The 20329-nt window shown below is 35.6% G+C and overlaps 1 protein-coding gene across 7 annotated transcripts in view; it reads left to right on the top strand.

The window, feature by feature from the left end:
• Positions 1 to 19915, top strand: part of LOC131543704 (solute carrier family 12 member 6-like) — a 32738-nt gene extending 12823 nt beyond the window's left edge. For 3 of the 7 annotated variants that reach the window (XM_058781389.1, XM_058781386.1, XM_058781388.1), the window contains 15 exons: positions 537 to 635; positions 3216 to 3273; positions 3355 to 3529; positions 4661 to 4779; positions 5353 to 5451; positions 5842 to 5962; positions 6355 to 6458; positions 9643 to 9811; positions 10733 to 10928; positions 12912 to 13081; positions 13153 to 13284; positions 14495 to 14704; positions 17230 to 17453; positions 17894 to 18027; positions 18192 to 19915. In XM_058781389.1, coding sequence (XP_058637372.1) covers positions 537 to 635; positions 3216 to 3273; positions 3355 to 3529; positions 4661 to 4779; positions 5353 to 5451; positions 5842 to 5962; positions 6355 to 6458; positions 9643 to 9811; positions 10733 to 10928; positions 12912 to 13081; positions 13153 to 13284; positions 14495 to 14704; positions 17230 to 17453; positions 17894 to 18027; positions 18192 to 18283 — 2102 coding nt within the window. In that variant the 3' untranslated portion in view covers positions 18284 to 19915. Of the gene's footprint in view, positions 1 to 536; positions 636 to 3215; positions 3274 to 3354; positions 3530 to 4660; positions 4780 to 5352; positions 5452 to 5841; positions 5963 to 6354; positions 6459 to 9642; positions 9812 to 10732; positions 10929 to 12911; positions 13082 to 13152; positions 13285 to 14494; positions 14705 to 17190; positions 17454 to 17893; positions 18028 to 18191 lie in introns of all 7 variants that reach the window. The other 4 variants (XM_058781391.1, XM_058781393.1, XM_058781392.1 and 1 more) reach the window with 3 other exon arrangements.
• Positions 19916 to 20329: the final 414 nt, after the last annotated feature.

Here is a 20329-nt window from a genome sequence, read left to right as displayed (position 1 = left end):
ATGGTATTCATTTGATTTGTGCAGGTCTTAAAAAGTTAAATTTGAGCTTTAAAATCCTGCAGAAACCCTGTTTAAAGTAATATTAAGTATTTAATTTCAGTTATACGCACACACACACACACACACACACACACACACACACATACACATTCACTAAATTAAAGCTCTAGAGTTATGTATTTATTTTACAATTACTGTTTGATTTTATAATATATTTAATGACAATTAATTAAATTATATATTTAGTAAAATATTTGATTAATGACTAAATCATATATTTATATATTTAAAAAATATCATTATTATTTAATCTTGTTATAATACATTTAATTCCATAGTTTATAAATTATATGCATTCTGCACAGTTTCAACAATTTATAGCTGTGTTGTCAGCTGGAGGTTCACTAGGAAATGTACATTTATTCATGAAACAATCCTTCCGTGTCCAGAATGAACCGTGAGTTTATCTGTGTTAGTTTGTGAGATGATGCTGATGTTGTGAATCACTGGTGTCGGTTCGCTGCTCTGTGTGTCAGGAATCATGGCGGGATCGAACCGCTCCGGAGATCTGAAGGATGCGCAGCGCTCCATTCCCATCGGCACCATACTGGCCATCCTCACCACCTCGCTCGTCTGTATCCTTACACATTATTAATTCATTAATTATTGTTTTACATTTTTATCTTTTCAGTTTAACTTATAAAAATCATTTGTATTAGTATTTATTGTTTAGGGATGTAACAATGAGCCGCAAGCCGGTTGAAAATAGATTCAAATATGTGGCGATTCAAATCGGTTGAGATGCTAAACAAATCACGATACAGCTGGAGTAGGAGTTTATATGAATGTGTCTCTGAGGGGAACTGACTGTCTTTCTTTAGAAAAGTTTACGTGGCATTTTCTTTTCATCTTGCCTCTGAAAGATGCAAATTAAAGTGCAGCTCTGCTTTATTTACAGCGGTAACCAAGGAAACACTGTATCATAGCTCTGCTTTATTTACAGCAGTAACCAAGGAAACACTGCTTTATTTACAGCAGTAACCAAGGAAACACTATCATAGCTCTGCTTTATTTACAGCAGTAACCAAGGAAACACTATCATAGCTCTGCTTTATTTACAGCAGTAACCAAGGAAACACTGTATCATAGCTCTGCTTTATTTACAGCAGTAACCAAGGAAACACTGTATCATGACTCTGCTTTATTTACAGCAGTAACCAAGGAAACACTGCTTTATTTACAGCAGTAACCAAGGAAACACTGCTTTATTTACAGCAGTAACCAAGGAAACACTATCATAGCTCTGCTTTATTTACAGCAGTAACCAAGGAAACACTGTATCATAGCTCTGCTTTATTTACAGCAGTAACCAAGGAAACACTGCTTTATTTACAGCAGTAACCAAGGAAACACTGTATCATAGCTCTGCTTTATTTATAGCAGTAACCAAGGAAACACTGCTTTATTTACAGCAGTAACCAAGGAAACACTGCTTTATTTACAGCAGTAACCAAGGAAACACTGTATCATGACTCTGCTTTATTTACAGCAGTAACCAAGGAAACACTGCTTTATTTACAGCAGTAACCAAGGAAACACTGCTTTATTTACAGCAGTAACCAAGGAAACACTGTATCATAGCTCTGCTTTATTTACAGCAGTAACCAACGAAACACTATCATAGCTGTACAGTCCAACTCTTGTTCACCATCCAAAGGACACAAGGACAACTCAAATTTCTGACTCGATCACTTTTATTTTCTTTTGGCTTTGTCAGTTGATTGATCTGCTCAGTGAATTAGCTCAGTGAATTAGCTCAGTGAATTAGGTTGTAAACCTTTAAACAGAGAACAAAAATTACCTTTCTAATTAAACATTTAATTACACATTTTAAATGAATTTTATGATGAATGAATTAAGCCTTTTACATGGAATAAAGCAGTATTTCAAACACCATAAAAGTAAATAAACATTTCACCAACCATTGGCGTCTTTGGACTGAACCTACGAATGAACTTGGAGCTTCTTCTCTCTGAAGTTTGTTTGCCTCCATGACTGAGGAACTCCATGTCTTTAACAGGTGCTCCAAATCAGTGACAATGACAAACAGCTGGATTTCTGCTGCTGGTGCACTCTGGGAAATGTAGTTCTTTGAATCTTATTCCTGAGATTCAGCTCAACAATAGCTCTGCTTTATTTACAGCAGTAACCAAGGAAACACTGTATCATAGCTCTGCTTTATTTACAGCAGTAACCAAGGAAACACTGCTTTATTTACAGCAGTAACCAAGGAAACACTGTATCATAGCTCTGCTTTATTTACAGCAGTAACCAAGGAAACACTGCTTTATTTACAGCAGTAACCAAGGAAACACTGTATCATAGCTCTGCTTTATTTACAGCAGTAACCAAGGAAACACTGCTTTATTTACAGCAGTAACCAAGGAAACACTGTATCATAGCTCTGCTTTATTTACAAAAAAAAAAAAAAAGGTGAGAAAATCGAATCTTGAAATCAAAACCGTGAATCGAATCGTGAGTTGAGTGAATTGTTACATCCCTATTATTATTTTTAGAATTAATTTAATTTTGCATTTATGTTTTACATGGATGCATGCAGACGCCTTTATCCAGCATAAAAGATGAACAAAAGCAAAAAAAGTAACATTTTTAATGATTAAATGAAGTATAAGCTTTTCATCACGCAGTCAGTGATGTTTTGGTCAGTAATAAAGCTGATCAGTCTGACTGTAGATTTATCTGACTCTCTAGCGCTCTCTATTCTAATTCTATTCTTTAAAAAAAAAACTAAAAACCTTGCCCCTTTTAGACTTAACTCTAGCTTCTCTAATATTTTTGTATTTTATTTATTTGTTATCTTTTTATGTATTATACAATTAACAAAAGCAGAAAAGGCTTCTAACACTAGCTCGCTCTATTCTCTTTCTATTCTATCTGTTTTCTTTTTATTTATTATATAATACAAAAGAAAAACTTTGCCTAGTGTACTGTGTTAAGCTAACTGAGACTTGTTATAGCACTTGCGTATCATTGCTCTTCTGTTGATTTTGATTGCTCCTGTCGTCCTCATTTGTAAGTCTTTTTGGATAAAAGCGTCTGCTAAATGACTGAATGTAAATGTAGGTTTGGAGCATTATTCTGGAGTTGATTTTCTGTGATAAACGCTGCGGATGTTTCCTGAACGCGAGGCTCAGATCTGAGCTGTGTGGTGCTGTTTGGATCCTGTGTGGAGGGCGTTGTTCTCCGAGACAAGTTAGTCTCTTCTGTTCTTCTCCTTCTCTGGAAATGAGTGCATGCAGACTATCTGGCGTTCTCCTCGTCTGTCTGTTTCAGGTTTGGAGACTCGGTGAAGGGGAATCTGGTTGTCGGGACGCTCTCATGGCCCTCCCCCTGGGTGATTGTGATTGGCTCGTTTTTCTCCACGTGTGGCGCCGGCCTGCAATCACTGACCGGAGCTCCTCGCCTGCTGCAGGCCATCGCTAAAGACAACATCATCCCCTTCCTGAGGGTCAGACATTTATTATACACTTGACATTATAGTACATTAATATTACATATTTAATTTTAGATTATTTAATTATAATTAATTTATTAATTATAAAATTATTATATATATTTAATACATTTTATATAGTCAATTAATCATCATTATTATTTATTATAAATTCTGTTTAGTTTTATAATATGTATGAATTAATTTTTTTATTTTATATATTTCATTATAATTCAGTAATATTTTGTGTAAAATATATTTTATTAATGATATGATATATTAATTATTATATTATTATAATTCTATTTAATTATAATATTAATGCTATGTTCTTAATTACTTTTACAGTATACATTTAATTACAATTAATTTATATTTAATTAAATTCTGTTTAACTCTAACATTAGTATTATATGTGACCCTGGAGCACAGAAGCAGTCATAAGCAGCACAGGTGTATTTGCAGCAATAGTCAACAATACATTGTACGAGTCAAAATTATACATTTTTCTTTTATGCAAAAAATCATTAGGAAATTAAGTAAAGATCATGTTCCATGAAGATATTTAGTAAATTTCCTTCCATAAATATTTCAAAACTTAATTTTTGATTAGTAATATGCATTGCTAAGAACTTCATTTGAACAACTTTAAAGGTGATTTTCTCAATATTTAGATTTTTTTGCACCCTCAGATTCCAGATTTTCAAATAGTTGTATCTCAGCCAAATATTGTCCGATCCTAACAAACCATACATCAATGGAAAGATGATGTATATGGGTCACATATGTGTAATTTTCTGTTATATATTTAACTGTATTGTTTCTATATTATACATTGAATTCAATTCTTTATAGTGCTGTTAACAGAGTTAATCATGAAGCAGGCGTTGTGAGGCCGCTGAACCCGATCTAATCCGGATTGGATTTGCTTGGTTTTGAATGTCTGCTGTGTTTGTTGTGTGTTTTCTTTGAGAAGCGTGTCAGTGAGTGTTTGTCTGTTTGTTTTGGGTGTGATCAGATCGCTCGGAGCACAGAAACTCGTTTGTAGTGTAAACGCTGATGAAGGACAGTCGGCTCATGTGACGCACAATCCTGCTAGAGTTTGCTGTAGAGAACAAGCATCACGAGATCTGTGTGTTTCCGCAGGTCTTCGGTCACGGCAAAGCCAACGGGGAGCCGACGTGGGCTCTGCTGCTGACGGCGGTTCTGGCTGAGCTCGGGATCCTCATCGCTTCTCTGGACCTCGTCGCTCCCATCCTCTCCATGTGAGAGCAATTAAGCTCAGAATGAATGTTAACCGATGAGACTGTTGCGGTTTTCTTTACTACACACTCACTGAAGCGTGCCTCACTATATGAGTACATGATCATGATCTCCAGAACTGCTCTGAGAGTCACTTCATCGGCATTTTACCAATTCTTTTGAGAAAAACTATCATCATATCATATACACAAACAGAGACTTAAAGGTCTTCATAGCAACCTGTCAAAATAAAAGTTGGGGGTAAATAAAATAATATATATATATTTTTTTTTAAATAAAATCAGTTAATTAAAGATGCTTTTGATTATTAATATTTAATGAAACCATTTGAATTAATGAACAACAGAGTTTGGTAAAAAAATAAATCTGAATATGTGAAAAAACCAAACATTTCATAGGGCCTTAAAATGTAATTTTTGTTAAACTTGTAATAAATTGCTGTTTAATATTGTATTTTTCAGGATTTCAGTTAATTACACATGCTTTTTTAATGAATATAATTCATTTAACCATTAAACCGTTAATAAAAGGTCCTCTGTTAACTCATGTGCTGTGATCTCTCTGTGCGTCCGCAGGTTCTTTCTGATGTGTTACCTGTTTGTGAATCTGGCCTGTGCTCTGCAGACCCTGCTCCGGACGCCCAACTGGAGACCACGCTTCTCCTACTACCACTGGTACACACACACACACACAGTCCGGTATATGTGGTTTACAGGGGACTCTTCATAGGCGTAATGGTTTTTATACTGTACTTACTGTATGTTCTATTGTCCTATACCAACCCTACACCTAAACCTACCCCTTACAGGAGACTACAGGCATTTTTACTTTCTCAAAAAAAAATCATTCTGTGTGATTTATAAGCGTTTTGAAATATGGGGACATGGGGTAATGTCCTCATAAATCACCTTCTCCTTGTGATACCTGTCATACCCATGTCATTATACACATTTATGTCCTCATTTGTCGCAAAAATGGACACACACGCACACACTATAACACACACACACACTCGCTCCACGGGTGTTCCTCTGTCTGATGATGTCATTTCCTGTGCTCGTCAGGACACTATCATTTCTCGGCATGACAATCTGTCTGGCTCTCATGTTCATTTCCTCCTGGTACTACGCCATCGTCGCCATGGTGATCGCCGGCATGATCTACAAGTACATCGAGTACCACGGGTACGTCGCCATGGGAACCAGGCCCTGTGTGTGTGTGCGTGTGTATTAATCGTGTGTGTGTGTGTGTGTGTGTGTGTGTGTGTGTGTGTGTTAATGTGTGTGTGTGTGTGTGTGTGTGTGTGTGTGTGTGTGTGTGTGTGTGTGTGTGTGTGTGTGTGTGTGTGTGTGTGTGTGTGTGTGTGTGTGTGTGTGTGTGTGTGTGTGTGTGTGTGTGTGTGTGTGTGTGTGTGTGTGTGTGTGTGTGTGTGTGTGTGTGTGTGTGTGTGTGTGTGTGTGTGTGTGTGTGTGTGTGTTAATCGTGTGTGTGTGTGTGTGTGTGTGTGTGTGTGTGTGTGTGTGTGTGTGTGTGTGTGTGTGTGTGTGTGTGTGTGTCGTGTGTGTGTGTGTGTGCAGGCGGAGAAGGAGTGGGGTGATGGGATCAGAGGTCTGTCTCTCAGCGCGGCTCGGTTCGCTCTGCTCCGGCTGGAGGAAGGTCCGCCGCACACAAAGAACTGGAGGTGCAAACACACACTCATCTGTGTCTACGATACATATACCATAGACAATACAGATATGAACAAATATAATGTAAAAAAATACTAGAGGTCGACAGATGTATCGGTTTCGGTATAACATTGAGGTCTAAAGACACAAAACGATCGGCCTGTGCACCTCTGATCTGCCGCACGGTCCAACTGTTCTGAGCTCGCGTGACGCGGCAGCCTGCTCTGGCATAGTAGGCTGCAAATTTTCATATTTGGATGAACTATCCCTTTAATGCACATAATGACTTCACCCTAAGCTGTAAAATTGTGTATTGTGCATTTATTAGAGAAACGTTTGCCTTTAATTCTTGAAGTAAACTTTTCCCCATTTGGTCCCATCCCGCTTGAGTTGAGCGCGACGCAACAGGTGTGTGTGATACCTGATACCTGTGAGTTCTCCTACACGCAGCACTGCGCTTTTGTACTAATACTTTTTTCAGGGCTCGAAATTAACTTTTTTACTTGGTAGCACTGGTGCTCCCAACTTTAAAAGGTTAGGAGCACCCACCAAAAATTAATGAGCACCATAACTACAAATTATATATTAACTTCATCTTTACATTCTTAACTTTAATGCAGATTGGTTAATATACTAGCTGTCAATCACCCAGTCACTGCTTTCCGCTGTCAGGTGACGGGGCTATAACTACCGCGGGAAATGCAAAGGGCTGAAGAAGAGAGAAAATGAAAAGAAACACTGACAGATTTATTTTCATAAACCACCGAAATTAATCTGAGTTTGGTTAAACACCGAGAGAGAGAGCTCTTCTACGGCAAGGGTTAGGATGGTGTATGCCTGTTAAATTTTACATTCAGCTCTGCCAGTTGCACAGAACGTTGACAAAAAATTATATTTTCTAGGATTTTATCGATAACGAGAATTAGACGATATTTTGCTTGTGTTATTGTGCTGGTAGTCTAGCTGATTTTCATATTCTTCATATTCTGTGTGGTGGTCAGTTCACAGCAGTGATAAAAATTAATCTTTTCCAATAAGTTTAAATAGATTTTTACCTTTTATGGTTATTTTCACAGTTAAGCCATTTTTTCGATAAGTGCGCATCATCGTTTGAGTCAAATTCTTACATTTATTCAGTCAATTAGTATAATAAGACATTTGGGCTGTTATCAAGCAAATGAAATCAGTATCAACAAAATTCATCTTTGAATTTCTGAAGTGCGTTTAGATGCACTTACACCTGCTTAATGCAGGACATGAATGCACTTAACCTGCAGTTACACATGCATATATAATGCTTTAATACTGCAAACATAAAATGTTGAATACTGATATTTGAAATTATTTTTAAAAAAGAAAAGAAAAAAAAAAGATACTTTAAATGTGAAATTACAACCGCCAGCAGGTGGCAGCAAGTCACTGTTAATAAGTGAGTCACTGCGATTGAACCGAATCATTTAAACGGTTGATTCAATCAGGAACGAAACGAAACACCATCATGTTGCTCAGAGACGCGAAACAGTGCTGTGGCTTTGTTTGGAATTATTTTTGTTGTCAAAATGGAGCTAAAACAGGAAATATGGCGTCTACAACGTAAGTCTCTTAATATTCACTTCTTGTTCATTGAACTGTTGTATAAAATCAATATCACATTTGTAATCATGCTGATTTTTGGAGGAAAAAATGGCACTGTTCGTGTGACATTAACTATATGAAATGATATAAAGCCCCCATATCTTGAATTTTGTTATGTGGTAGTTATAGCTCCGTGTCACCTGACAGCGGAAAGCAGTGACTGAGTGATTGACAGCTAATATTATCCAATCTAAAATCTGCATTCAATTTAAGAACGTAAAGATTAAGTTATGTTACGTTTGATAGAACGGCAGACCGGTCACCGTATCAGCACACAGAAGGCACATAACTGTGAATGTTTCTAGAGAAATGAAAACAGGTCGCACTACAACAATTATATGCACTCGTACAAATGCTCCCAAATATATTTTGAGGTACAATCCACTCTCGGTCGGCCTCTAATAAATACTGGACCATCACATATATAAACACCTGCTGACATGAGCCTGACACACACACACACACACACACACACACACACACACCTCAATCAAACACCACTGTGTGACTCAGAACTGTGTTCTTACGCTTGATTCAGTTGTAAAACGTGTTTGTAAATAATAATTCCATGTAATTAAAACAAATATTTGTGCGTATTATTTAGAGGATGAACGAAAAAAAATTAATTATGCAATTAAATGATTGTGATTTTCACATAATTTTTTACTACATTTTTTACAAACATTTTAAAACACTTATTTTTTTGTGCGTGCGTCTTAGGTTTAATGTTGTTTTAAATAGTTTTTTAAAGATCAATGCTGAAATATACATCTAAGGCCCGATATGTTTTACATTATTCACTTTTGAATAATGTTTAATTCACATGTTTTCACAGAATTTTTACAAAAATGTACTAATGTTTTATGCTTAATTCAGTACCGAATAGTGGTGGTAAATAATAGTTTCATATAATTAGCACAATTATTTGTTTGTGCTTATTAGTGGTTGACACATTTTATATATATATATATATATATATATATATATATTAGTGCTGTCAATCGATTAAAAAAATTAACTAATTAATCACACATTTTGTCTGTTTTTTTAAGTTTTTAAATATACTTTTATATTGCAATAATGTCACATTCAATCTTCAAATGAATGTACAAACAACATAAAGACAGTATATTTTTAATATTTGTTTAATGCCGTCTTTTTTTATGACTGAAGGCCAGTATCACTGATACTAATTAGTAATTAATACTGATTTCCCTATAAAAATGTCCCCCTAATATTTAACCATTGACTATAGCCATTAAACATTACATTAGAATTAAGAGCTTTCTATTTTAACGTTTATTAGACTTTAAAAATAACTTCGTTTCCGCACTCAGTTCTGAAAAGTGATATAGTAATGAATAATATTTCAATAGTAAAATACAATAATAAAGTAAATTAACATAAAATAATAAAATATAAAATAATTATTTATTTTTCATTGTTTATTGTGTGTTGTTTTTCTTTTTTGGTAATAAGTAGTATTCATAAATAACAACTCAAATGTTGTTCTGTTTAGTGCTCATTAGTGACATTTTAAAGGGTTTTTCTGTGGGTGTCCAGGCCTCAGCTGCTGGTTCTGCTGAAGCTGGATGAAGACGCTCACGTCAAATCTCCGCGTCTGCTGACCTTCGCCTCTCAGCTGAAAGCGGGGAAGGGTTTGACCATCGTGGGAACCGTCATCTCGGGGAACTTCCTGCAGACGTACGGCGAGGCTCTGGCGGCCGAACAGGTCTCTATTCACGGCCTAGTCATGCTGTTTTGTTTGGGTCTGCTCCCTCATAAGCTTTATTTATTTGTTTATTTATCATCCACACATGCAGAGTAGGTTGATAACATAACTGCAATAAAATAATGGCTTATTTAACAATTACTTCATTTACATTGGTTGTATTTATGCACTTTATAGTTTGACAGAATGTTCTAATTCAACACGCCACGGGAAGTCAATCTAACTTAACATTTTCATATATTGATTGTTTATTTCTTATTCCTTATTTAATCTATGCCATCTCTTGGTTTTCTGTCAATAACCAACAAGTTAATAGTGAGAATTGGACACTAAAGTGTTATCAATATACTTATTAACTCACCAAAGTATTTAAAGTGAGAAGGGTACATGAAAAGCATGCATTTTAAGGTTAGACTTCAAACTTTGATGTTAAATCCACTATAAATGTTCTACAGTCTATACACCGTATTAAGGTCAATTGCATAAGAAGTAACTAATTAAATTACAGAAAAAAATAAGAGTAATACCTTACTTTACTTTTTCAAGGGAAAAGTCATTAAATTACAGTAACTAATTACACAAGTCTTTTTAGTTTATGGGCCTTTTTTATATGCATTTTTAAAGTGGCAGTTTCTCAATAGAATTCAAATAGATTGCATATCTTACCCTCAGCTTCGTGAATGCTTCACGCAAATCTTATCACACTTTTCAAGCGTGCTGATAATATACAGTCATATTGTATTGATAACTTCCCAGTTTGGTTGGTACGTAAAGTTGGCGCTTATAAAAGCACCAAAGGCGCAAGATTTAAATAATTGATTAATAGCCTGATTGTAGGATTCTGTTAACGATGGTGTAAATACTGGGGGGCTGTACTGGCCAGTTTTGGTTATTGTGGGGTTAACTGTCTCTGTGTCTCAGACGCTCAGGCTCCTGATGGAGAAGGAGCGTGTCAAGGGCTTCGTGCAGTGCATCGTAGCGCAGAAACCGCGCGAGGGCATCAGTCACATGATCCAGTCCAGCGGCTTGGGCGGCATGAGGCACAACACCGTGGTCATGGGCTGGCCTCACGCCTGGAGACAGAGCGAAGACCCGCAGAGCTGGAAGACCTTCATCAGTGAGTCAGCAGAGCCGTTCCCATCAGCCCCTGCGCTCCGTACAGCCAGAGATCGCACAGAAACAACACGCTAACCAGACTTATATACAGCTGGAGGCTGCTTAATATCAATACGCTCCAGCATTCACTTAAAACACCAGAAAGTAGTTCAGGTGACTAAAGATGGACAAATAATCTGTTTATTCCACAGATTATTTTATGGATATTCACGATTTTATTTACTGATTTGTAATTACGTGTAGAAATGTAAACTTTGCTATTACACGTTGTAAAACGGCATCCGTTTAGATTACAAAACCACTTAATATGCATATTTTTGTTTAGATATTTGTCATGCAAATTGTTTTTATTTTTGTAGTCAAATCATTATTGTGTCAAAACCAAACAATTTGAGACTTAAGCATAAAAATAATGAGTATCATAATAGAAATATAATATCAATCAGTCTCTACAAATGACTTGTGGACTGTAAAAGTATGATTAATTTGAATGTTATTAATATACTATTATAGTTTTTATTAATTTTTAGAATATTTTTATTTTGTATTTTATTTTTTAGTTTCCATATCCTTTTGTTAGTTTATTTATTTATTTTAAATGTCTGTACAAAAATATGTATATTATTATTATTATTTTTATATTTGATTTTATTATTAATTTTAGTTTTTTTTTCTTTTTTTTATTACTTCAAGTTAGGGCTGTCAAAATGGCTGAAAAACTAAATTCGAATTTTGCACTAAAATATTATCAATATTCGAATTATACTGTAATTTCAGTTTGGGGGGAAAAAAGCTTTTGGTTTCTCTCCTGAGGCCACAAGAGGGCGCATCGAGCAAAATATTACTAATGCTCTTTTATAAAGCAATAAAATAAAATGACTATCTTTGGAAAAAGTGCAGAATGTTTAAAATAATGTTTATAAACCATACAATTAATTGCGTTGCTTAACAATTAGAAACAAAACAGCATCATTTTTGTTTGCAACTATATTTTATTTTATTTCATGGAATCATAATGGTTTTCATTTTGATTTTAATTAACAATAATAACCCTGATCACTCAGATCAAACAGAGATTCGTTTAGAATCAGACTCAAGAGTGATTCATTCTCAGATCAAACAGAGATTCGTTTAGAATCAGACTCAAGAGTGATTCATTCTCAGACCAGACAGCGATTCATTTAGAATCAAGAGTGATTCATTCTCAGACCAGACAGAGATTCGTTTAGAATCAGACTCAAGAGTGATTCATTCTCAGACCAGACAGCGATTCATTTAGAATCAGACTCAAGAGTGATTCATTCTCAGACCAGACAGCGATTCATTTAGAATCAAGAGTGATTCATTCTCAGACCAGACAGAGATTCGTTTAGAATCAGACTCAAGAGTGATTCATTCTCAGATCAAACAGAGATTCGTTTAGAATCAGACTCAAGAGTGATTCATTCTCAGACCAGACAGCGATTCATTTAGAATCAAGAGTGATTCATTCTCAGACCAGACAGAGATTCGTTTAGAATCAGACTCAAGAGTGATTCATTCTCAGATCAAACAGAGATTCGTTTAGAATCAGACTCAAGAGTGATTCATTCTCAGACCAGACAGCGATTCATTTAGAATCAAGAGTGATTCATTCTCAGACCAGACAGAGATTCGTTTAGAATCAGACTCAAGAGTGATTCATTCTCAGATCAAACAGAGATTCGTTTAGAATCAGACTCAAGAGTGATTCATTCTCAGACCAGACAGTGATTCATTTAGAATCAAGAGTGATTCATTCTCAGACCAGACAGAGATTCGTTTAGAATCAGACTCAAGAGTGATTCATTCTCAGACCAGACAGAGATTCGTTTAGAATCAGACTCAAGAGTGATTCATTCTCAGATCAGACAGTGATTCGTTGAGGATCAGACTGATGTGTAAACGAGGCGGGTCGCGTGTATGTGTTTTCTCAGACTCTGACTGGGTTCTCTGTGTTGTTCAGACACGGTTCGCGTCACCACCACGGCTCATCTGGCTCTGCTGGTGCCCAAGAACATCCCTCTGTTCCCCAGCAATAGCGAGCCGTGTGCGGACGGCTTCATCGACGTGTGGTGGATCGTTCACGACGGCGGGATGCTGATGCTGCTGCCCTTCCTGCTGCGGCAGCACAAGGTGCGTTCACATCCCGCCGCGCACCTATACCGCTGCGCTACCGCTAGCGCTAACGCTGTGTGCTGTCTCAGGTGTGGCGGAAGTGTGCCATGCGGATCTTCACCGTGGCGCAGATGGAAGACAACTCCATCCAGATGAAGAAGGATCTGGCCACGTTCCTGTATCACCTGCGCATCGAAGCAGCCGTGGAGGTGGTGGAGATGGTAAAACTCTCTCTGCACTGCACTGTGCTTCACATGACACTCAAATCCTGTTCTGATCCATCATCTGATCCCGATCATCCACATGCCTGCTAATATCATCCTGCTAATGCTCACAGATTAGCCTGTCCTCCACCTATAAATACCTGCAGGATCCCCGCACAACCTCAGGCTCACAATAGAGCTACATTTAATTGCATCTAGGGTCAGAACATTTTTTTTTTACATTTGAAATAGAATAAACGTTAACAGAAGATGAAGAAAAAAATAGAAATTTATATATATATATATATATATATATATATATATATTTACTTAAGAAATTTCAGCAACATTTCTCATTTAATTTAGTTTAACTTGATATACTAAAATAACTAAAACTGAGATAATTAGTAAAAGCTAAGTAGGCATTTATTTAAAATAAAATAAAAATATTAACAGTGACAAAAACACGCAACAAAATTACAGAAAGTTTTACCAAAATTAACATGAAAACTCAAAGTATAAATATATAACTTATTTAAAGTTTTAATAAAAGCTATTATAGTACCTCAATGATATTAAAATAACACTAGTTATCATAAAGCTGAGATAAAAATGAATGATAAATACTTAGATACGAACTTAAACTTAAAAAAATATAATGAAAATTAGAAATGTTATTTTGGCAACGAACTGAAAAAAGTTACAGGTAAAGGAATAAAACTAAAGCTGAAAAATGAAAGCTAAATAGAAATAAAAATAAATAATAAAAATGACAAAAGCACATCAAATTGTGCTCAAATACTGAAACTAAAATTTAAACGAAAACTGACATTAAACACAAAAACAACTAAAAATGATAAAAACAACAAAATTGCTAAAACTTTAACTTAAATTAAAATGAATCGTTAACAAACTATTGTGCATTGTTTTCAGTAATTGAAATAAAAATAAGCTAAAAATAGCTTAAGTTAAAGGACTAACTTTCAAATAAGAAAATAAAGCTAAATAGAAATATTAAAAACAAATCTAAACATTAACTAACAAAAATGCATGTGATAAAATGACTAAAACTAAAATTAAGAAAAAAATCAAAATAAGAGTCTTTTGGGCTTGTTTATAGTTCAAAGTCAAACATTAATGCATGTAATATTTATTTCTGGATATGAGTGGTTTGATTGTACAGTAGTTTCAGTCATCAGTGTTGATGGGGTGTGTGTGTGTGTTTCAGCACAACAGTGATATCAGTGCGTACACTTACGAGCGGACGCTGATGATGGAGCAGAGGTGTCAGATGCTGCGGCAGATGCGTCTCTCCAAGTCCGACCGCGAGAAAGAGGTGAGTGTGCAGAGAAAGAGACGTTTCCACAGGACAAACTCTCTCGCTTCATCCGCTCACGCCTCGTTTCCTCTCTCTCTCAAGCGCTGGAGTTTCGATGACGTAAGTGCACACTTCACTCCGACTCCGTCTCAAATATAGTGCACTTCAGACACAGACAGACGTAGCGCTGGAATGTCCGGCTCTGGCTTTCTGTGTTTTAGAGAGTTTGTGTTTGTGTTTAGTGAGTATTTTGTCTGCTTGTAGGTGTTGCTGTCCCTTACACCCTAAAAACACCCTAAAAATCCTCAAACTACAAACAAGACAAAGAGAAGTTAGCAGCAGAGGAATTATTAATACTTAGATACAAGCTTTAGAGAGGTTGTGTTATTAGGTTATTAGTGGTGCAGGGTTATTATAGCTAACTGAACTGATAAAAAAAAAAAGAAAGTTTTGATAATTGAAATAAAATAAATGAAACATTAACTGAAATAAAATATAAAAGTATTTTATTTGTGCTAGTTGCCAAATCATCATTTCTTATTTTCTTTTAATTTGAGTTGGAAGTATTAAAATGATTAAAACTAAGAAGTTGTATAAAAACTAAAATATAAAATGATATTATAAAATATATAATATATAAAAACTGAAATCAAATTAATAAAAAGTAGAGATATTTCAAATAAACAAAAAATTATGAAAATTACTAAAACTATAAAATGAAAACAGAAAATATACTAATACAAATTAATTAAATATATTGATATATTAATGAATTACATGTAAAAACTGTACTGTATTTGAAGAAAACGTGTATTTAAATTAGACGTAAAAGTTGAAGTACTAAAATGACTAAAAGTAAAACTAAAATTAAATAGATATTAAAAAGAGAGGTTATAAACAAAGACATTTGTATACTACAATTGAAATTAAAACTGAAAATATAAAAATAAAAGTTAATTCAGAATATTAGGTTCGTTTATTTATATAGCACAATAAAACAACAGTCGTTGACCATTGTGCTGTACAAAAATTGTAAAACAAAATAAAAATACCAATCAAAACAACATACAAAGACAGGACGACACGCGTTATAAGTCTTCTCTAGAAGGTGGGTTTTAAGTCTTGCTTTTAACAAAGATTCTGTAGAGATTATCCTAATAGGTAACGGTAGGCTGTTGCACAATTTGGGGCCGACTATGGCAAAAGCCCGGTCCCCCTTTCTTTTTAACCGTGATCTAGGAACCTTTAACAGTCTCTGATCTGATGACCTTAAACATCTAACAGATATGTTGACAGTCCCAGGTTCAGATAAATAAGAAGGTGCCAGACCATTTAAGACCTTAAAAACAAAGAGAAAAATCTTAAACTCTATTCTTAGATATACTGGTAACCAACGCAGAGAGAGTAAGACGGGGGTAATGTGCTCATATTTACTGCCAGTAAGAAGTCTAGCAGCTGTATTTTGAACTATTTGCAGGCGGTTCATATAGGATTGACCAATACCTGTATAGATTGAATTGCAGTAGTCTACAAGAGAATATAAATGCATTTATTACTCTCTCGAACTCAGCATGGGTTAGAAAGTTTTTAACTTTGGCTAGTAGTCTCAGCTGGAAAAAACACGATTTGACTACTGCATTGACCCCGCAGTACATGGGTATATGGTATATGGGTATATATATTTGACTTTTGTCTGCATAAAAATGAAATAATACTCTGTGTTTTCTAAAAATTGAGCCCAGAGGGAGCATATATAAAGAAAACAAAATGGGGGCAAGCATAGATCCTTGGGGGACCCCGCAGGTCACACATGCTTTGGAGGATAGACATCCATTTACATAAACAGAAAAAAGTTCTGTTGTTCAAATTGGTTCAAATCCTATTCAATGCATGACCTTTAATACCAGCACAGTGTTCAAGATGAGAAATAAGAATATTGTGATCGACCGTATCAAAGGCCACGGTCAAATCCAACAGCAGAAGTATTACAGAGATCCCAGAATCAACAAATAATAACGTGTTATTTGACACTCTTAAAAGAGCTGATTCAGTACTGTGTTTCCTAAAACCAAACTGAAAACATTCAGTCTATTGATATATACTACAATATATACGGCATTTCCGTATGACATTTTAATTAAACAATCAAAATTTTGATTAAAAAATATCATGAAAAGTATACTAAAAGAAATAAGTTAAAAAACTGAATTAAAATAGATATTAAAAATAAATATTATAAATGAAGACATGACAAAAGCATGTTAAAATTAAAACTGAAAATCTAAAAATCTAAAAATCTAAAAATAAAAGTTAATTCAAAATATTAATATATACTATAATACCAAAAAATGAAATGAAATGCAATTTTAATTGAACAATCCACATTTTGATTAAAAATTAATTAAGAAAGTATATTAAAAGAAATAAGTTAAAGCTGAAGTACAAAAAATTTACTAAAAATAAAAAATTTAATTAAATATTGTTGTTATTGCAATAAAAATGTGTATTTTTAGGGAACATTAGGGAACATGAACATTTTAGTTTCAGTTTCTGCCTCACTAGATTCATTACTCATTTTGAACTTGTCTGTGCTCTGATTGGCTGAGGCTGTGCAGTCTGACGGTGTTTGTGCGGTGCGTCCGCAGGCGCAGCTGGTCAAAGACAGGAACTCAATGCTGCGTCTGACCAGCATCGGCTCGGACGAGGACGAGGACACCGACGGCGCAGGAGACCGCAGCGCAGAGCACCGGAGAGTCCACATGACCTGGACCAAAGACAAGACCCTGCAGCTGCGCAGCAACACACACACACACACAGCCTCCTGCTGCAGCACTCCAGAGGGCTTCAGAGACATGCTCAACATCCGGCCGTGAGTCTCACACTCACACACACACACGTTTGTTTATGTGAATTGTGGGGACTCTCCATAGGCGTAATGGTTTTATACTGTACAAACTGTATGTGCACCTAACCCTACCCCTTACAGGAGACTTTCTACATTTTTACTTTCTCAAAAAAACTGATTTATAAGCCTTTTGAAATATGGGGACACAGGGTAATGTCCTCATAAATCACCTTCTCCTTGTCATACCCATGTCATTATACAAATTTGTGTCCTCATATGTCTCAAAAACACGCGCACACACACACTGTTCACTCATAACATCGCCACACACTCAGAGATACACTATATTGCCAAAAGTATTGGCACCCTTCTAATGAACAGGTTTGACTGATTTAAGACGGAGAAGAATTGCTGAATAAGTTATCAGTAGTGTGTTACTCATGTCTTTCGTGTTTCTGTCACAGAGATCATTCCAACGTGCGGCGGATGCACACCGCCGTCAAACTCAACGAGGTGATTGTCAATAAATCCCATGATGCCCGGCTGGTCCTCCTCAACATGCCCGGGCCGCCCAAGAACCCGGAGGGAGACGAGAACTGTATCCCACATATTTACTATAAATGCACTGCATTTCACACGTTACGAGGATTTATGATGCATTTCTTCATGCATGCTTCTAAAATGCTTTCCAGTGTTCATTCAGACCCTCTTGTGTCTGGAATAACGAGCTCGTCTCTGATGGCTCCTTGACGGATCGCTCAGATATGGAGTTTCTGGAGGTGCTGACCGAGGGTCTGGAGCGGGTCCTGCTGGTGCGGGGAGGAGGAAGTGAGGTCATCACCATCTACTCCTGATGCAGCGTTTCTGATCTTCATCCATCCGCCAGCGTCTCTGATCATCCCGTCCAGCCAGCAGCAGTGTTTGATCTAGTGTGTGTGTGTGTGTGTGTGTGTGTGTGAGACGGAGCGGCACGCGGCACCAGAGTGTGTTCCTCAGACTGACTCAGGGCTACAGCCATTCATACTGGACCTAGTGTGTGTCTTTCAGACGCGAGTGTGTGTGTGTGCTTGTGCACTGAAAAACGTGTCAAGAGCTGTTCTGTTGAAGCTTAAACAGGAAGTGAAAGAATATTTCAGCTAGAAGTGATCATCTTATCAGCAGTTTCTCGCTCTCCTTTGTCCTCCACAGCATCAAAAAATCAGCTAAAGCACATTTTAATGCCATCATTTGAACATTTTCCTCACAATTCTGAGAGAAAAGTCAGAACGGCCAGATGTGAACTCTGAATTATTTTTTTTAAAAAGCCAAAATTCTGAGTTTATTTCTTGCAATTCTTTGTTTTTCAGAATTGAGAGTTTATAACTCATAATTCTGCTGTATTTGCAAGGTATACACTCAGATTTCTGCCTAATTGGCAGGTATGACGTAAGAATTGTGAGGGAAAAAAGGCCAGAATTCTGAGATAAAGTCACAAACCCTTTTTTTTTTTTACTTTTTGTTTCGTGATGGAAGCCAAAAACCATTACTGTAAGATGTAAACTCAGAATTTAGAGAGAAAAAGTCAGATTTGCAGGATATAAAGTCATAACAAAGGAAAAAAGTCACTTTCTCTGACAGAATTGTAATATAAACTCTGACTTTTGGGCAGTTCTGAGTTTGCATAGAATTGAAATTCATATTTTGCAGTTCTGAGTTTATATTGAAAAAGTTGCAATTACCTTTTTTTATTTTCTCTAACTTTTACTTAAAATGAATTATGATTTCTTATCTCACCGTTAAGAATTGCAAGATGCAAAGTTGTAAAAGAAAATATCGGAGTTCTGGGTTTGTCAAAATCCTGATATGAACTTGTGAGGTATAAACTAGCACTTTTTTTTTTCTTGAAATGGTGAGGAAAAAGTTGCAATTATTACCTTTTTAATATGTCTGAATTCTGAGTTTACATCCAAAATATAATTCAGAGGTAACTGCAACTTTTCATCTCAACTCTGAGAAAAATAATAGTAAGATATAAACTCAGATTTGCAGAAAAAAAAAATTTTTCCTTAGAACTGCGAGTTTATATTTTGCAGTTCAGAGTTCTTTTTTTTCACCGAATTTTAATTTTAATTTTAAGTTATTTTTGTGCTGGAAACAGGCTTCAGGATCCTGTGTTTGGATCAGCAGAAGTCGATTGGTGTGTTTGTGGCGAGTGAATGCTGATGAAGCCTGATGTGAGGATCTCTTCTTCATCGCAGCAGCAGCACGTCGTCTGTAAATGTCCCTCGATCCCTGTTTCTGCTTTATTTGTGCCGCCAGGCTTCACTCAGCTGTTAACAGAGCTCAGATTACTTCACGAGTGTTTTTTTCTTCATTTTTTTTTATCATCAGTTGCTTATATCTTTATGTGCAGGGATTGTGAATTTGTTTCTTGTCATTTTTGAAAGTGTTATCCGCTATTTTTATCACCTAAAATAATAAAATGACAGTAATACATCTCTTTTAAACATGCAAACGTTGTGTTTTCTGGGGAATTCCAAAAATGTTCTTAAATCGTGTTCATAAATGAGTAAAATGCCGTCACATTAGTGTTATTTTAGTATAAAGATACTATTATAGTTTTTATTCATGTTTTGAAATTTGATTCTATTTTTATATTTTCTTTTCATCGTAATTGTAAAGTTTTAGTAATTTTGTCATGTTTTTTTTTTTTTTTAATGTGTGTTTTTATTTTATTTGAGTTTTAGTACACACACAGACTATTATAAGTATTTTGTTTTACATATTTTCATTTTATATATAAAATCTTTTATGTATTTTTTTTCCCATTAAAAGTTAATTTTGTCAAGTTTTTCAGTGTCACGATGCCTTTAGTCTTTAAATCTGCCTGGAGACAGACCAGTCTGAGTTTAGATGAGCTG

Source organism: Onychostoma macrolepis, chromosome 07 (genome assembly GCF_012432095.1).
Source record: "Onychostoma macrolepis isolate SWU-2019 chromosome 07, ASM1243209v1, whole genome shotgun sequence".
In the NCBI taxonomy this organism is placed as follows: Eukaryota; Metazoa; Chordata; class Actinopteri; order Cypriniformes; family Cyprinidae; genus Onychostoma; species Onychostoma macrolepis.
The sequence above is the reverse complement of the archived record's forward strand: the minus strand, read 5'-3'. Positions and strand labels throughout refer to the sequence as shown.